Here is a 14783-nt window from a genome sequence, read left to right as displayed (position 1 = left end):
TGCAGCTGTGGTCATCACATCAGGCTATTGTGACACCAGCCACCTTTTGTGGCCTATTGTGCCCATGGTGTATCTCTCCACCTTCCTGCCCCAGGGCTGGTGTGAAACGTGTGATTTTGACCCAGAGTAAGAATTACACTTTAAATTGTCCTCCAGTATATAGACGTATATGAATATATATGTAATGAAAACCAAAGTTTCATGGAATAATATTTACCCTCACTATGTGTGATGCACTCCACTATTTTTTTATTCTATTTTCCTTGATTTTAACTTTAAAAAAAAAAAAGCTTGCAACCCACTAGGTTGGTTTCATGACCCACTGTTGGGTGACGATCTGTAGGCTGACCCTAGCTAAGGAGGATGGGCCTTCTTCCAGAAAGTCCTCTGTCTCTAGCACAAGATCCCTGCTGCCTCTCAAAACCCAGATAGCATTTCAGGGGAACAGAGCCCCTTCCCGGACACAACAGCACTGGGCTCTAATGGGGAGCACCCCGGTGGGTGCTTCTAGGACTCCTGTTTCATGGGGGAGAAACTGAGGTTCAAAGAGGTCAGGACTCATCCCGCCCCGTTCACTTTCCGTTACAGTCAGTGGAGAAGCTGGGACTCACACCCCAGTATGTCTCATTCCAGAGCCCATGCTTTTCCCAGCATGGCCCGTGGCCTCCCCTGTTGGCTAAGTCCAAAGTTAGGCCTCGGCTTTGACCACAGACTATCTGGAGGTCCCTGTTTCAGGGGCTGCCAGTTTCTCCAGTGCAGCTCTAATCCCATTTTGAGGCAGTGCATCTTCCCCTCAAGAAGCCGCAGCCTGTTGATAGAAATGGACTGAGATAACAACCAAGTATAAGTCAGGGCTGACCGTGACCATTAACAGAGACGGCCGCAGAGTGCTGTGGGAATGCACGGGGGAAGAATCTGGGAAGGCTTCATGTAGGAAGCCACACTCGAGCAATCCTTCGAAGGATATATAGGATTTGAAAATGAAGGGAGATGGAAAGAGGAAAACATTGCAAGCCAAAGAAATAACCTAAGCAGAGACCTGTGGCCATAAAAATTGGGAGGAGGATGAAGGATGCAAAATCATTTATGCAGCAGGGTCTAAGTTGCATCCAGTGTGAACTCTGGAGTTGCTGAACCCTGGCAGGCTTCATGGGTGTTGTAGAGGTTTGGGGGGCACGGGATGAACCCTGGCAGGCTTCATGGGTGTTGTAGAGGTTTGGGGGGCACGGGATGAACCCTGGCAGGCTCCATGGGTGTTGTAGAGGTTTGGGGGGCACGGGAGAAGTGTGAGCAACAGTCCAAGGACTGAGAAGGCTCAGCAGCCAGGTCCTGGGTACTTTCAGAGTCTGAGGACTCCACCTCCGGCCCTATAATAGGATTCTAGGCTGGAAGCCCTTGACCTATTACAGGTCTCAACTTGAGTCTCTTCCTGGCTCCACAGGGGATTCTGTCATCCAGAATGCATCCAACAGTGGAGTGGGGCAAGCAGTCATCCAGATCGCCGCAGCCCTGGGCCTGAGGACCATCAACGTGGTCCGAGACAGGTGCGTGGGAAGGCCTGATCCCAGCACACCACTTGGGCCTTTCCACCTGGCACCCGCGGGTGCCCATGTTTCCACCAGGTGGCGCCCTTGCGTAAGCGGTCTTCCTTTCCTGCGGGCAGGAGCTGGCTTATAGCTGAGTCAGCCACCAGCACTGAAGTCCAGTTGCTTTTGGCTGTAGGATGAATGAATCCGAAATATAAAGGGAGGGCAGGAAGGAGAAGGCCCTTAGTGAACAGCTAAGAGTTTCTGAGACTCTTGACTTGTGATAAACCTCATGTTTTTAAAACCACAGTTCACATTTGGGAATGTTTTAAGCTGAGTTATTCTTTCTGTGAACCAACTCACGCAGAGCCCTTGTTTCCCTTGCATTTGTGTGATACTTTGAAGTGCACTAAATACAGATGTAAAGGAGATGGGGCAGGTTTGTCATCAGAAAGAGGAAGCCACCTGCTCAGGAAGACACAGCCAACCAACGACAAACTTAGTCTCCCGGTTTGTTCTCTCTCCAACATATCATCCAACTTCCTTAAGCCTCACCATCCACGCACATGGTTGTGTCTCTTCAGGGAAGCCCAGCCTTGGCAGGAGAACTGATACTCGCTTCAGTTCCCCATCCCCTCAGTTGTGCTAACAAAAAAAATTGTTCTGTTTGCCTTGGTAAAGAGGCTCAGAGCCACTCCTGGACCGGAGTGTGTTTGCACAGCACTCTGAAAAGCCCCTTGAAAAGAGGGGAAAAGGAAGCAGAGTTTGTCGTTTCAGTAGAAGAAATCAGGAAGTGAAGTGACTCCTCCCTGAGCCCAGATGGTTTCTAGTGTCCTTGAGCTGACAGGAGCAGTAGAAACTACCCAGTGCTCTCTCACGCCAGTGAGGAAACTGAGGCCAAGAGATGCTGGCGTGTGATGAGACTGGTGGCCAGGCCCAGCTTAGCTTCCCACAAAGAGAAACTCGGGTTCTCACAGCTGTGGCAGAGGGGTCCTGGGAGCCTTCCGTGGAGAAAGTGAGCAGATATGACGAGGACCTTGGATTGTGTTTGGTTTCCAGACCTGACATCCAGAAGCTGACCGACAGACTGAAGAATCTGGGGGCCCATCATGTTGTCACAGAAGAGGAACTAAGAAAGCATGAGATGAAAAACTTCTTTAAGGTACCAGTGATGAGGGACATTGCACCTCCACTCCAGGCCCAACTCCCTGAAGAAAGAAATTCACTTGAATTAGAAAAGCTGGCACTGGCCCCACATCTCCAAAATCCTCCCTTTGTCTCTTTTCGTGGAAAGATAAAGCCCATTCCCTCAGCCAGGGGAAAACATGCATTAAGTGGCCGGGGCTGTGAGGGGGCAGGAGAGACAGACAAGGTTTAGGAAACCCTGTGTGATTGGTAGTTTTGAATGTCAGTGGTGAACTACGTCAGCCCACACAGCCGAAGTAAATCTCAGAGCTGGGAGAGAGCTGAGGAAACTGAGGTACAGGAGGGAAGAGAAAGAAAAGGAGTCACATTTCCAAAGCATCTGCCTTATACTTTATCTGATAATCCCCACAAAAGCTCTACAAAGTAGGTGCTATCTATTTTATAGGTGAGAAAACGAAGACTTGGAAAAAAAGAAAGGACTTTACTGAGACCACACAGTCATAAGTGGTGGAGTCGGGCTGGTTCCAGGCCTCTCTGAACTCAAAGCCCCTTAACCCTGCCCAGCACACCTAGTAAGTGACCGAACCACATCTCAGCCTCTTATCACTGAACCCTGGAGGGACCGGACACACATTTACTTGAGAACACACGCCTCTTGAGAACATTTCTGAAGCAGTAGGTCAGCACATCTAATATAAACTGAGTTGTAAGTGCTGAGAAGAGGGGGAAATGAAGTCCGTCAAAACAGAACATAGGTGCCCTTTGTCTGTTCTTTCCCAGAGGAGGTGAGTTTTGAACAAAATCCTAAAACAGATAACAGGATTAAGCTGGTAAAGAAAAGGCCCTTCCCAGACGGAGTTGGAAGGCATGACTGTCCCACTTTCTTCGCTCCTTCCTGACACAGCCCTTGGGCCAGGGAAGTGCTGTTTGTTTAGTAAGCTTCAAACCCCACCACAGAGGGGTAGCTCGCTCACTGCAGGTCCCTTCTTTTCCAGGACGTGCCCCAGCCTCAGCTTGCTCTCAACTGTGTCGGCGGGAAAAGCTCCACGGAGCTGCTGCGGCACTTGGCGTAAGTCCCTCGGCCCCGTGGGTCCAGTGCACGAAGGCACCCTCCCGGGATTTAGACAGGAGGACCACCGAGTGACCAAGTCCCAGTGGCCAGTGCAGGCCAAGGCCAGGTCAGCACGACCCTGAGTAGGAAGATGGGACCCACGTCACGTCCTAGTTACTTGGGCCCTCCCTCTCTCAGCCTCCTCCTTTACAGATGACCGTCCAGCTCTGTTCTCCTAGGGACCCCAGAAGTAGACTCCTGGGCGCTCTGTGATAGGGGAACGGGTAAGGATTCATAACCTAGGGGCATCTGAAAAAGTCACTTAGTCCTAGCTTATTAACTTTTAATCTTTTTATTAGCCTTTAAAAATAGATTCTAATTTTAAAGGTAACATCATGCTGTTACAAAACATCTTGAAAGCATGTAAAAGTACAAAGGAAAAGTTAAGCACAGAGCTCACCTATCGTCCCACCACAGAGGGGGATGACGTTGACAGTGTTGACAGCGCATGTCCTTTCCTTCTTTTTTTCCGTCAATATAATCTTGTCGAATTGAAGGGCGCCTGAAAGGACACTTCCCAACTAGAGCACCAACATTTGTTAACACATATTTGCTAGCACTCAGTAGCCACAGGGTACCTAGATGGCTGAGACACTGAGGGAACCCTCTAGAACTCAGGCTGGATGGCAGTTTGGGTCATGTGACCAGAGAGCTGTAGTCACAGTCACAGAGTGTTTACCACGCACCAGGCTGTGCAGAGTGCGTGATATACCCCCTCCACAATCGCCTAGGTGAGGGGTACTGCTCCCATCCCCGTCCAGACGAGGCCCAGAGAGGGTAGGCAGCTTGCCCGAGTTGCTGTGGCCCCGAGCATACCTCTTCAGCCCTACTCTGGGCAGCCTCCAAGGCCAGCTGCCATCCACCCCGTGGCTCATGCTGACTAGCTGTGGACCTATGAAAAGTTAAGCCATATGTGAAAAACGATCCAGGTCTCAGTCTCTTCATCAGTGAAATGGGGGGATATAAACCCTTTCTGCCTCAGAAGGTGAGTCCAAGGGGCTCTGAGGTCTGTACACAGCGCTCTACAAATGAGAGGCGGGCCCCAGTTTTCTCGTCTGTGAAATAGGAGTCATAAAAGTCCTGCCTTGAGGTTACCGTGAGGATTCACTGGCCAGCACATGTGAAGGGCTCAGACCTGTGCCTGGCACATAATAAACACCCAGTATACGGTAGCCATTCTGATTAGATCAAGTATAATGCGGGTCCACAGAGGGAGGGCTCGCCCCCCCACCATGCAGGAGCTACTTTCCAGAGGAGGTGGCAGTTGAAGGGAACTTAAGACCCGACTGGCCCCCGGCCTCAGGCACAGAGAGTTACCTGCCTCTCTCAGCAGCTTCTTCCACCCTGGAGTTCACAGAGCCTCCCTCGTGTTGTCCCAAAATGTATCTCGGGTCTTCCTTCATCAACAGACTCCTAAAAGAGCCAGGGGAGTGGCGAAGGGAGCACAGGTTAAGTCAGGCATGTGAAGTCCTAGCTTACGTTTTAAAAATTATATGAGCCCCTCTCCTGTTTGACCGCTGGGGCGGGTGTGGGTGTCAGACAGCAGGTCCTGACAATTGCCACTGTCTTCTGCACTGTCCACACCATTCCTTAGCTGCGTCGTCTCACTGGAGCGTGTACAGGAGAGGCAGTGTGGCCCGCTGTGGACATGTTGCCCAGCGTCATACACTGACAGTGGAGTAGAGCCCGGCCCGATCTACTTCCGGCTCCACTCACGACTCGGCTTGTGAGCTTTGCTCAGGGGAGTATTCTCCTCTGCAGCTCTTCCTCAAAGCCTGACTGGGAGCTTAACTCTGGGCTCCCAACCCTGGCTAGACATCGAGGTCATCTGCAAGGGGAGTTTGCTTGCTTGTTTGTTTTCTGTCGTTTTTAATGTAGAGCTTTGCTTCCAATTCATTAGGTCTGGGTCGGGCCTAGGGACCTGTATTTCTGAACCCTTCCCAGGGATTCTGAGAACGAGGTTTAGGAGCCAGGGTTGGAATAGATGCATTGTAACTGGTTCAGGAAGGGCTCTGTCTCTCCCTGCGACCACTCTCTTCTCTCTGGACCCTTCAGGCCTGGAGGAACCATGGTGACCTATGGGGGGATGGCCAAGCAGCCTGTCATCGCCTCTGTGGTAAGCTGGTGGGGTGGGGCGGGGGAGTGCCTGGAGACAGGGGCCTGGACACCACCGTTGTCTAAACTCAGGCAGTGGCCCCCGCCCCTGGGGGAGTCCATACCTTAAGCAGCGCCTGAAGTTCTTGCCCTCAGAGCCCCAGTATCTCCTTCCTGTGTCCACAGAGCCTGCTCATTTTTAAGGATCTCAAACTTCGGGGCTTTTGGTTATCCCAGTGGAAGAAGGACCACAGTCCAGGTAAGTGGATGATGGCCCCATTACCAAGGGTCACATGAGGGCAGTGCCTACTGCAGAAGTGACCAGCCACTCTGAGCCCTGGAGAGGTGATTGGACCCCCAGGCCCACAACAGGATAAAGGAAAACAGTCTCTAAATACAGCTACAGTCAGCAAATAGTTATTGGACTAAAGTGGGCTAGTCCTTGGGGCACCATATTGAACAAGGCACCCCCTGCCGCCCTCCTGAGGAGCTGACAGTGGGGAAGACTGCCATGGAAGACAGCCAAGGAAAGAGAACAGACTCTGGAACCGGCCTGCCCAGGCCCAAATCCTGCTTCCACCATTACTGGCTATGGGTTCTGCCAAGCGAGCTGTGGGACATTGGGCAAGTTACTTAACCTCTGCCTCAGTTTAAATGTCATAATTCTTTAAACTACTGTCAGCTCTGTTTGACACAGGAGGAAACAGAGGTTCAGAGTAGTGAAGTAGCTGGCCCCAAGTCATCCCCACCTACGGGGCATGCAGCCAGGATGTGAACAGCCAGTCTCTCTGACTCCAGAACCCGAGCCAGCACACTGTTCTTCCTCTCCTGGAGGACTGGCCCCCAGATTGGGACCACGGCCCCAGGCTGAGCTGAGGAATGGCGTGGAGTTATCCCCGTGATGGGGAGGGAAGTGGTCGTCTGAGGGGCTGTTCCAAGCAGAGAAAATAGCATGTGTTAAAGCCCAGTAGAGAGTGGGAAGCCGGACAGATAGGTTGTGGCCAGATTACAAAAGGCCTTATAATCCTCTTTAAGGAGCTCAGGCTCGATCTTAAAGGGAAATGGGAAGCACTGAAGTGTTTTAAGCAGGGGATACGATTCAATTTGAATGTTGAATGAATGGATGTCTATGAAAAAGTACTTCTCAGCCAAGGCCTTCACTTCTCATCTTCCTCTACCATATTGGGTCCTTAGTGGGAGGCAAGCCCGGGAGGGGACGTTGGTGGCTTCTGCTGGTGCAGTTCTGAGGGAGCCTGGGCTCTCAGGGAAGGCTCTTTTCCCTGAGCAGAGCTCCTCTGTTCCACATCTGTTGGTGTGCCAGGCACCACCCACCCCCTCCCCATGCCTCTTCTGGCTTCTGCCCCTCTGAGTGATTCCGCCCTCCCACCATTCAGGACTCCCCGCTACACCCAGTCAGGTCCTGTGGGTCTGAGCCATCACAGCACCACTCTGCCTGCCCGTCAGCTCCTGGGGCTGCTCCCCGTGCTTCTGTCCCCACCCTGGCCCTCACTGTCCTGGGCACAGGCGGGCCCCAGGCCGCCTCCACAGCGGCCGCCGTGTCCCTGGCCAAGCCCAGGGCTCTCGAGGCTTCCCTGGAGCCCAGCACCATCTCCTGCCAGCAGGGGAAGCCCGCATGTCCCCTCACCGAGCCCTGCAGTTGCTCCCCCGTCTGACACCCTCCAACCTCCCACAGACCAGTTCAAGGAGCTGATCCTCACGCTGTGCGATCTCATCCACCGAGGCCAGCTCACGGCCCCTGCCTGCTCCGAGGTCCCACTGCAGGACTACCAGCGTGCCTTAGAAGCGTCCATGCAGCCTTTCGTGTCTTCCAAGCAGATCCTCACCATGTGATGTGATAATCCCAGAGGAGCCGGAGCCAAGTGGGAGGGGAGACGGACCAGCAGGACTGGTTTTGGGCCCCCCACTTGGGGCCCCTCCGCCTTCCGCAGGCTGCTCCTCTCCCCACTGTCGCTTCTGAGGCGGAGAATTGGGAGGCCAGCCAAGGCTTTCCCTGGGGCCAGCCTCCGGGTATCTAATAAAGTCCGAACTTCTTAAAAAAACAAACAAACAAAAACCAACAGAAGTCACCCCTAATAAGAAGGACCATCCCTTGCCATCTCCCAGCACTAGAAGCCCCCCTTGCCCACCCTCCACCTGTCCTCCAGCCATCACTTCCTGACCGCCCTGAAAGCAAAGCCTTGGCGGGGCTGGCAGGTACAAAAGCCGGTAAAACAGATCTCTGCCCTCAAGCCCTCCAAGCCCACAGAGGAGAATCTTCTAAAAAGGAAGGTTTGACTCACTCTCAGGTGGCCTTCGGCTCAAGCTGGGACAGGGGGAGGATCAGCTCCACAGAGGAGTGAATGCCAGGCCGAGAAACCAAGGAAACGGGGTCTCAGGTGCCTGGACCATCCTCATGGAACTTCCATTCTAACTGGGGAGATAGATGTTACACCAATGGTTCTCAGCCTGAGCTCATTTTACTCCCAGGGGACACTGCGGTTATCATAATTGAGGGGGTGCTACTAGTGCCTAGTGAGCCCAAACGTCCACAGTGCCGCTGTTGAGAAACCCCGCATCAAACCACTGGTCCCATGACAGTTACCATAGTGATGAGTGTGCTGTGAGCGCCTAACAAGGTCCTGTCCTAGGCCTCCCTGAGGTGAAGCTTGAAAGTGGGCCCTGAAAAATGAGTAGCTTTATTCAGACAAAGAGAAGAGTTGGACACTATGTGAGTTTTTGGTGTTTGCTTCATGATCCACTCACTCAAAGCAAAGAACCAGAGGCTTTGGGGTGTCTCCCTCATCACCTGGCCCTCTGTCGCTGAGCTCTAGAGCCTCACTGCGGGGGGACTTACTGAGAGCCTAGCATGTGCCTGAGGCCAGGGCTGCCCGTGAGTGACGTGGGGCTGGCCCGCAAGTAGCTAAGCCTAGTTAGTGCACAGCATACTCATGAGGCCGCTGATACGGAGGTGTTCGGAGGGCCGTGGCGACACAGCAGCTCTGCCTGAGGGTTTAAGGAAGGCCTCCCAGAGGAAGGGAGGCCAGCCAAGGCTTTCACAGCCAATCTTAAGGCCCAGCAGGAGAAGGTGTACCAAGCAAAGCCAACAGCACTCGTGAGAGTCTGGCAAGACCTGGAGAGCCTAGCAGTCGGGGAACTGCCCACAGGCAAGTAGAGCTGCTGCCTAGGACGTGGGGGGAGTATGAAAGACTGAGATGGGAGCAGTGGGCAGCAGGAAGGCTCAGGACTTGCCCCCAAGACATGGGGGAGGCACTGAGGGATTTTAGGCAGTGGAGTTATGTGGAAAACTGGCTCTGAAGGCTAGTTACATGCCAGCACATACCTGGGCCCCGGCATCATCCTCTTGTCTTCGGGAGCATCTTGTATGTCCTCTGGAGAAAAGGACTCGCCTTCATCCTGGGGCTGGGAAAGGTCTACAGGTGCCTTCTGGGTAAGATTTGCCACCTTGTACACCTGGGCTCAGAATCAGCCGCAGCTCACCCAAGTCCCTCCCGTTCTGTATCCTCAAGGTTAGTGGGATGGATGATTTGTGCAGTTGGTCAATGGGGGAAAGTGCAGAAAGTCTGAGAGGGAGTGGGAGGCTGCCCAAAGCCTACAGGAGTGCAAGTTAGGATTAGGTTCTGCAGGGGGACTCCACAAGGTTGGGCTTAAGGGATGTGATGAGCCTGCAGCCATGGAGAAGGATCGGGCCCCTGTTAGAGACTCAGAGTGGGCAGACAGGTGGGAGGAAGGTTCATAGCACCACATCACGGTTAGAGACTTCGGGGGTGTGCAGAGTGTCCTGGGAATAGTACCTCTGGGGGTCTGGAGCCGATTTTTTTTTTTTGTCTGCTCCGTTTGGCATGAGGGATCTTAGTTCCCCGAACAGGGATCGAAATCATGGCGCTTGCATTGGGAGCACAGAGTCTTAACCACTGGACCGCCAGGGAAGTCCCTGGAGCTGGAGCTGACGTTGGGCTTTAAAGGATGATAATATTTTCTCAGGCAGGGGAGGGAGACAAGCATTACAGACTAAGGGACCAGGCTAAGTTATAGAGGCAGAACATTTATGTCAGATGCTTCTCGTTTTCCCCAAATACCATTCTATTGCTAAGAATTAAAACTGATGGGGCTTCCCAGGTGGCGCAGTGGTTGAGAGTCCACCTGCCGATGCAGGGGACACGGGTTCGTGCCCCGGTCCAGGAAGATCCCACGTGCCGCGGAGCAGCTGGGCCCGTGAGCCATGGCCGCTGAGCCTGCGCGTCCGGAGCATGTGCTCCGCAACGGGAGAGGTCACAACGGTGAGAGGCCCGCGTACCGCAAAAAAAAAAACAAAAAACTGATGACTCTTAGGCGGGCACATGGTGGGCTGGAATAAACAGTGTTTCCCTGCCTCCCTCGCAGCTGACAAGATCTGGCCCATGTGATGTAAGCAGAGGTTCTAGGTGTCCATTTCTTAGGAACCTCTTTAAAATATAGCTGGCATCCATCCTGTACCCTTTCCTTCCCCTTTCACCTTCCTCCTGGCTGGGATACAAACATGGAATTTGCACAGCCATCTTTGACCATGTTGAGAATGGGACAGCAACAAGATCAAAGGAGCCTGGATCCCTGAGACCCAGAAACGGTGACTGCCCACCTGAGGACTTGAGAAATAAGCTTCTGTGTTATTTAAGCCCCTAGTGTTTGGGCTTTCTCTGAACCTAATCATAAACGATACATATTCTATGATTTAATTTATATTGAAATCCTATCAATCCATCTGAAGCTGAAAATTTCACAAAATCACAGTCTGAATTGTGGCAGTGTGTGATTCCCAGCTAAGGAATTTGGACTTCACCCTACTGGCAGTAGGGAACAAAAGATTTCTGAGCCAGAAGATCAGAACTGTGGTTCAGAAAAATCCCTCTGGCAGCAATCTGGGGGGACAATTTGGAGAAGGGAGGCACTAAAGAAAGAGATAAGAAATTCCCAGATAAGTAAAGTCTCCCTAAATTTTGAAGACCACATAGGGATTATCAACATTTAATGAGGCCAGCAGAGGAAAGGAGCCTGAGGCAAAACAATGTCAAAAGGGAATCTGACTTAAGATGGATCATCGCTTCCCTACTTAACGAGTACAGGAGATTGTTTTTAATTTTCAGGCTGAATAATCTCTCTGTGGAGTTGGGACAGCTCTTCGGGCCCACTAAGTAAACAATATACTTTTTAAGTGGCTGAAGGAGGAACTCTGGCTCCAGGAGACCAAAGGAGGACAAACAGGCATGACCTCCTAAACCAAAGCTTGGGTGCACCTGAAGCCCTGAGGCTTCATGACTGGCTCTCCCTGTTGTCTTCTGGAATCATCCACCCTTCAACTGCCTACAGCCACTGTCATAATATTAATGACTGTCTGGTGTCTTGGGACACCAATTAACCCTGCTTTCCTCAGGGAAAAAACCGATGCCCAGAAGAAAGAGGTTCTTGCATTAACCTGTGTGTGCCAGGCATCTCTGCCCTGGTACCTGGAAGCTGTCAGCAGCTCCCGCCAGCCCCATGCTTATTGGCAGGTACCATGCCCTGGGTAGGACGCTGGGCCCAGCTTGGGCAGCTGGAGGAAATGGTGGAAGAAGAGAAACTCAGTCCTGGCACAGCATCTGCCTGCATCTGAAGGCAGGAAGATCCCGGGAAGACAGAGGGCCCACCCGCAGGTGAGTTAGCACCCTCTGAGAGGGAAGAAAGCTTGCCCTATGTCCCTGACCCTTTACAGTGTACGGGCACTTCCACACCTACCTGCATTTGATTTTTACAACTTCCCTGTGTCATTGAGGTTTTAATATCACCACTTTTCAGAAGAGGAAGATGCTGAGAGAGGAAGTGAGCTGCTCAAGGTCACATACCAGGAAGCAAGCTGGCACCAGAAGCCAGGTCCCCTGACCCTGTCTGGTCAGCATGCCAGGCAACCCCAGTTCCTCTGGCCCCACAGCTGGCCTTTGAGCTCCCTCTTTTCTCAGGACTCCTTGATTTTGTTCAGTAATAATTGACACGTCACTCAGAATTTCCCTGAGTCTGTGTCTCACGGGAAAGCATGAGAAAAAGAAGCAGGAGGCCACTGAAGTAATCCAGGTGAGAACTCATTCACTTATTAATTTGGCAAATAGTTTGAACACCCGATATGTGAAAAGCACTGTCAGAAGTGCCAGGTTTACAGCAGAAGCCAAAAATCATGGCCCATGATACCAGGAAGCTTACATTCTAGTGGAGGAGAAAGACAGTGAACAAGTGAATAAATGAGGTAATTACAGAGTGTAGCAAGTGCTGTGAAAGAAAAAATAAAGTGATATCATAGTGACGGGGAGTACTTGAGAGAAGGTGGGCAAGGAAGGTCTGAGTCCTGAATAAGAAATCAGCCATGTTGCAGGCAGGGGGAGCAGCATGTTAAAGCCCTGATGTGTGAACAATTTGACAAGGCCTGAACTGGCTTAGTTAAGTGGGAGTGAAGTGAGTGGATTCGTGAATCTTTAGAAGGAAGAATCAACAAGACAGAGTGAATGAGGTGCGTGAAGGTGGAACTTTGACACCTTCCTGGAGGGAGGTGCCACTCCCTGAGTTAGCAAGCTCCAGAAGAGGAGCAGGTTTTGGAGACGGGTATTTCGGTGGGTAGGGTTCTTTCCCATCTGTACAATGGGTTGAGTAGGTTATTTAACAGCCAAGTTTAGCACTGGTTCTTCATAATATAGGTACTATGATCCTCACACTTTACAAAATACCAAACAGATCAGGACTGCAGCATAAAAATCAGTTCTTAAAGTAACAGAATAAACCATGGGAGGTTTTGTTTGTTTGGCTACGCCCGGTTTTATTTGCAGCACGAGGGGTCTTTTTTTAGTTGCAGCATGCGGGATCTTCCTTGCATCGTGGATTTATTTATCTATCTGCACCACATCTTAGCTGTGGCATGTGGAATCTTTAGTTGCGGCATGCATGTGGGATCTAGTTTCCTGACCAGGGATCGAACCTGGGCCCCCTGTATTGGGAGCGCAGAGTCTTAGCCACTGGACCACCGGGAAGTGTCCAGGGGAGGGTTTTAAAAAAAAAAAATTTTTTTTAACCTCAGAGTGAGGAAGGCCTTTCAAACTACAACACATAATCCAGAATCAAAGAAAAATAAAGGATAAATTTGATCCCATAAACATACAATGTTTTTGCATGACACACTGGGAAAAAATATTTGCAACTCATTTGACAAAGAGCTAATTTTCCTAATACATAGATAGCTCCTATGAATAAGAAAAATGGGCAAAAGATGTAAACAAAGGAAAATATGTGTCTTAAACATACGAGGCTTACTCCACTTAACATAACTGCAAATTAAATTATCCCAAGATACCATTTTTCAGCTATCAGATTGACAACGATCATATAGTTTCATAACGTGTTGATGAGGAGATGGAAAAACAGGTGCTTGTGGAAAATTGAGCAATATCTATCAGAACTATGTTTGCCCACACCCTTTGACCCAGCTATTCTACTTCTAGGAATAGATCCTCCATATATGTATATATACAAAGTTACTCAGTGAAGCTGTTAAAACAAAAGGTTTCAATCTATCTCAACGTCCTTTCCTAGGGCACTGATTAAAGGAATTACTGTGTATAAAATGGCATATTGTGAGCCATAAAATAGTCCTGAGGAAGCTCCTTTTGTACTCTAATGGAATGATTTTCAAATTATACTTAGTGCAGAACTGTATGTATAGTACACCACCACCATTTGCTTTACATGTGTAAAACCTCTGAAAGGACATTTAAGAAACAGATTATATTGTCTGCCTCTAGGCCGCCAGAGGACAGAGACGGGAAGACGTTTCACTGTATATCATTTAAACCAGTTAATGAATTATCCGTTCAACATATAATTTTTAAAGTAAAAACAGCAAAGAAAACTCCTTTGTGGTTCCAGGTAAACTGGGTTAGTGAGAAGGGAGCCAATATTTATCGAGCTCCTACCATGTTCCAGATACTGTTCCAAACCCTTCCACATATACTTTTAGTTACCCTGTAGTCCATTGAGATGGGATAAATTTTTCTAATTTTACAAGCTAGAAAAGAGATTTAAAAGAAAATAGGTTAAGTTGGTCCAGTTAATTTAGCCAGTGCCAAGCCTAATCTAGCTCCAAAGTTCCAGCCTTCTCCACTTTCCACAATGCTTCCACTGAAGCAAGTCATACTATTTTTTTTTTTTTTTTTTTTTTTTTTTTTTTTTTTTTTTGCTGTTCGCGGGCCTCTCACTGTTGTGGCCTCTCCCGTTATGGAGCACAGGCTCCGGACGCGCAGGCCCAGCGGCCATGGCTCATGGGCCCAGCCGCTCCGCGGCACGTGGGATCCTCCCGGACCGGGGCACGAACCCGCGTCCCCTGCATCGGCAGGCGGACTCTCCACCACTGCACCACCAGGAAAGCCCTCATCCTATTTTTAAAGTAATACTGGCGTTACTTTATTGGGCACTTAAGATGTGCTGGGGACAGTACGCCTATAATTCTCAAAGCAACGCTGGAAGGCTGGAATTACTATCCCCCATTTACAGAGAAGACAAACGAGGCTCAAAAGGGAGGCGCGTAACGACACCAAGGTCAGATACTTAGACGGTTAGAAGCCAGGTTTAATTCCAAATCTAAAGTCGAAACCACTCCCGGATCAAAGGACAAAAGCAGAAATATTCGAAGAGCTATGGGAGAGGTGCGGACACTTCCGGGGGGAAGGGGGAAAGCCAACGGGCTACGGAGGGCGGCGCAGGCGCTGCGCGCCAAGCTCGCGAGAGAACGTGCCCGGAGACTGAAGGCCCCCGCACCGCCCGCGCCGCCTGTCGATCACCTGGCCCCGCCCCGCGCCGGCGCGCCTCCCGGCAAGCCCCGGCCGGGCGGGAAGTGA

General features: G+C 50.8%; 1 protein-coding gene across 2 annotated transcripts in view; it reads left to right on the top strand.

Moving 5' to 3' along the window:
* The window catches only part of MECR (mitochondrial trans-2-enoyl-CoA reductase), a 31001-nt gene extending 23050 nt beyond the window's left edge, over nucleotides 1–7951 (top strand). Inside the window, exons 5-10 of one of the 2 annotated variants that reach the window (XM_065877025.1) lie at nucleotides 1442–1544; nucleotides 2586–2688; nucleotides 3668–3741; nucleotides 5839–5899; nucleotides 6064–6136; nucleotides 7571–7951. In XM_065877025.1, coding sequence (XP_065733097.1) covers nucleotides 1442–1544; nucleotides 2586–2688; nucleotides 3668–3741; nucleotides 5839–5899; nucleotides 6064–6136; nucleotides 7571–7728 — 572 coding nt within the window. In that variant the 3' untranslated portion in view covers nucleotides 7729–7951. The remainder of the gene's footprint in view (nucleotides 1–1441; nucleotides 1545–2585; nucleotides 2689–3667; nucleotides 3742–5838; nucleotides 5900–6063; nucleotides 6137–7570) is intronic. The other variant, XM_065877032.1, reaches the window with a different exon arrangement.
* The last annotated feature ends 6832 nt before the right edge of the window (nucleotides 7952–14783 follow it).

The sequence above is a fragment of the Phocoena phocoena genome, chromosome 1 (assembly GCF_963924675.1).
Source record: "Phocoena phocoena chromosome 1, mPhoPho1.1, whole genome shotgun sequence".
NCBI lineage: Eukaryota > Metazoa > Chordata > Mammalia > Artiodactyla > Phocoenidae > Phocoena > Phocoena phocoena.
This window is presented reverse-complemented; position numbering and strand designations above follow the sequence as displayed.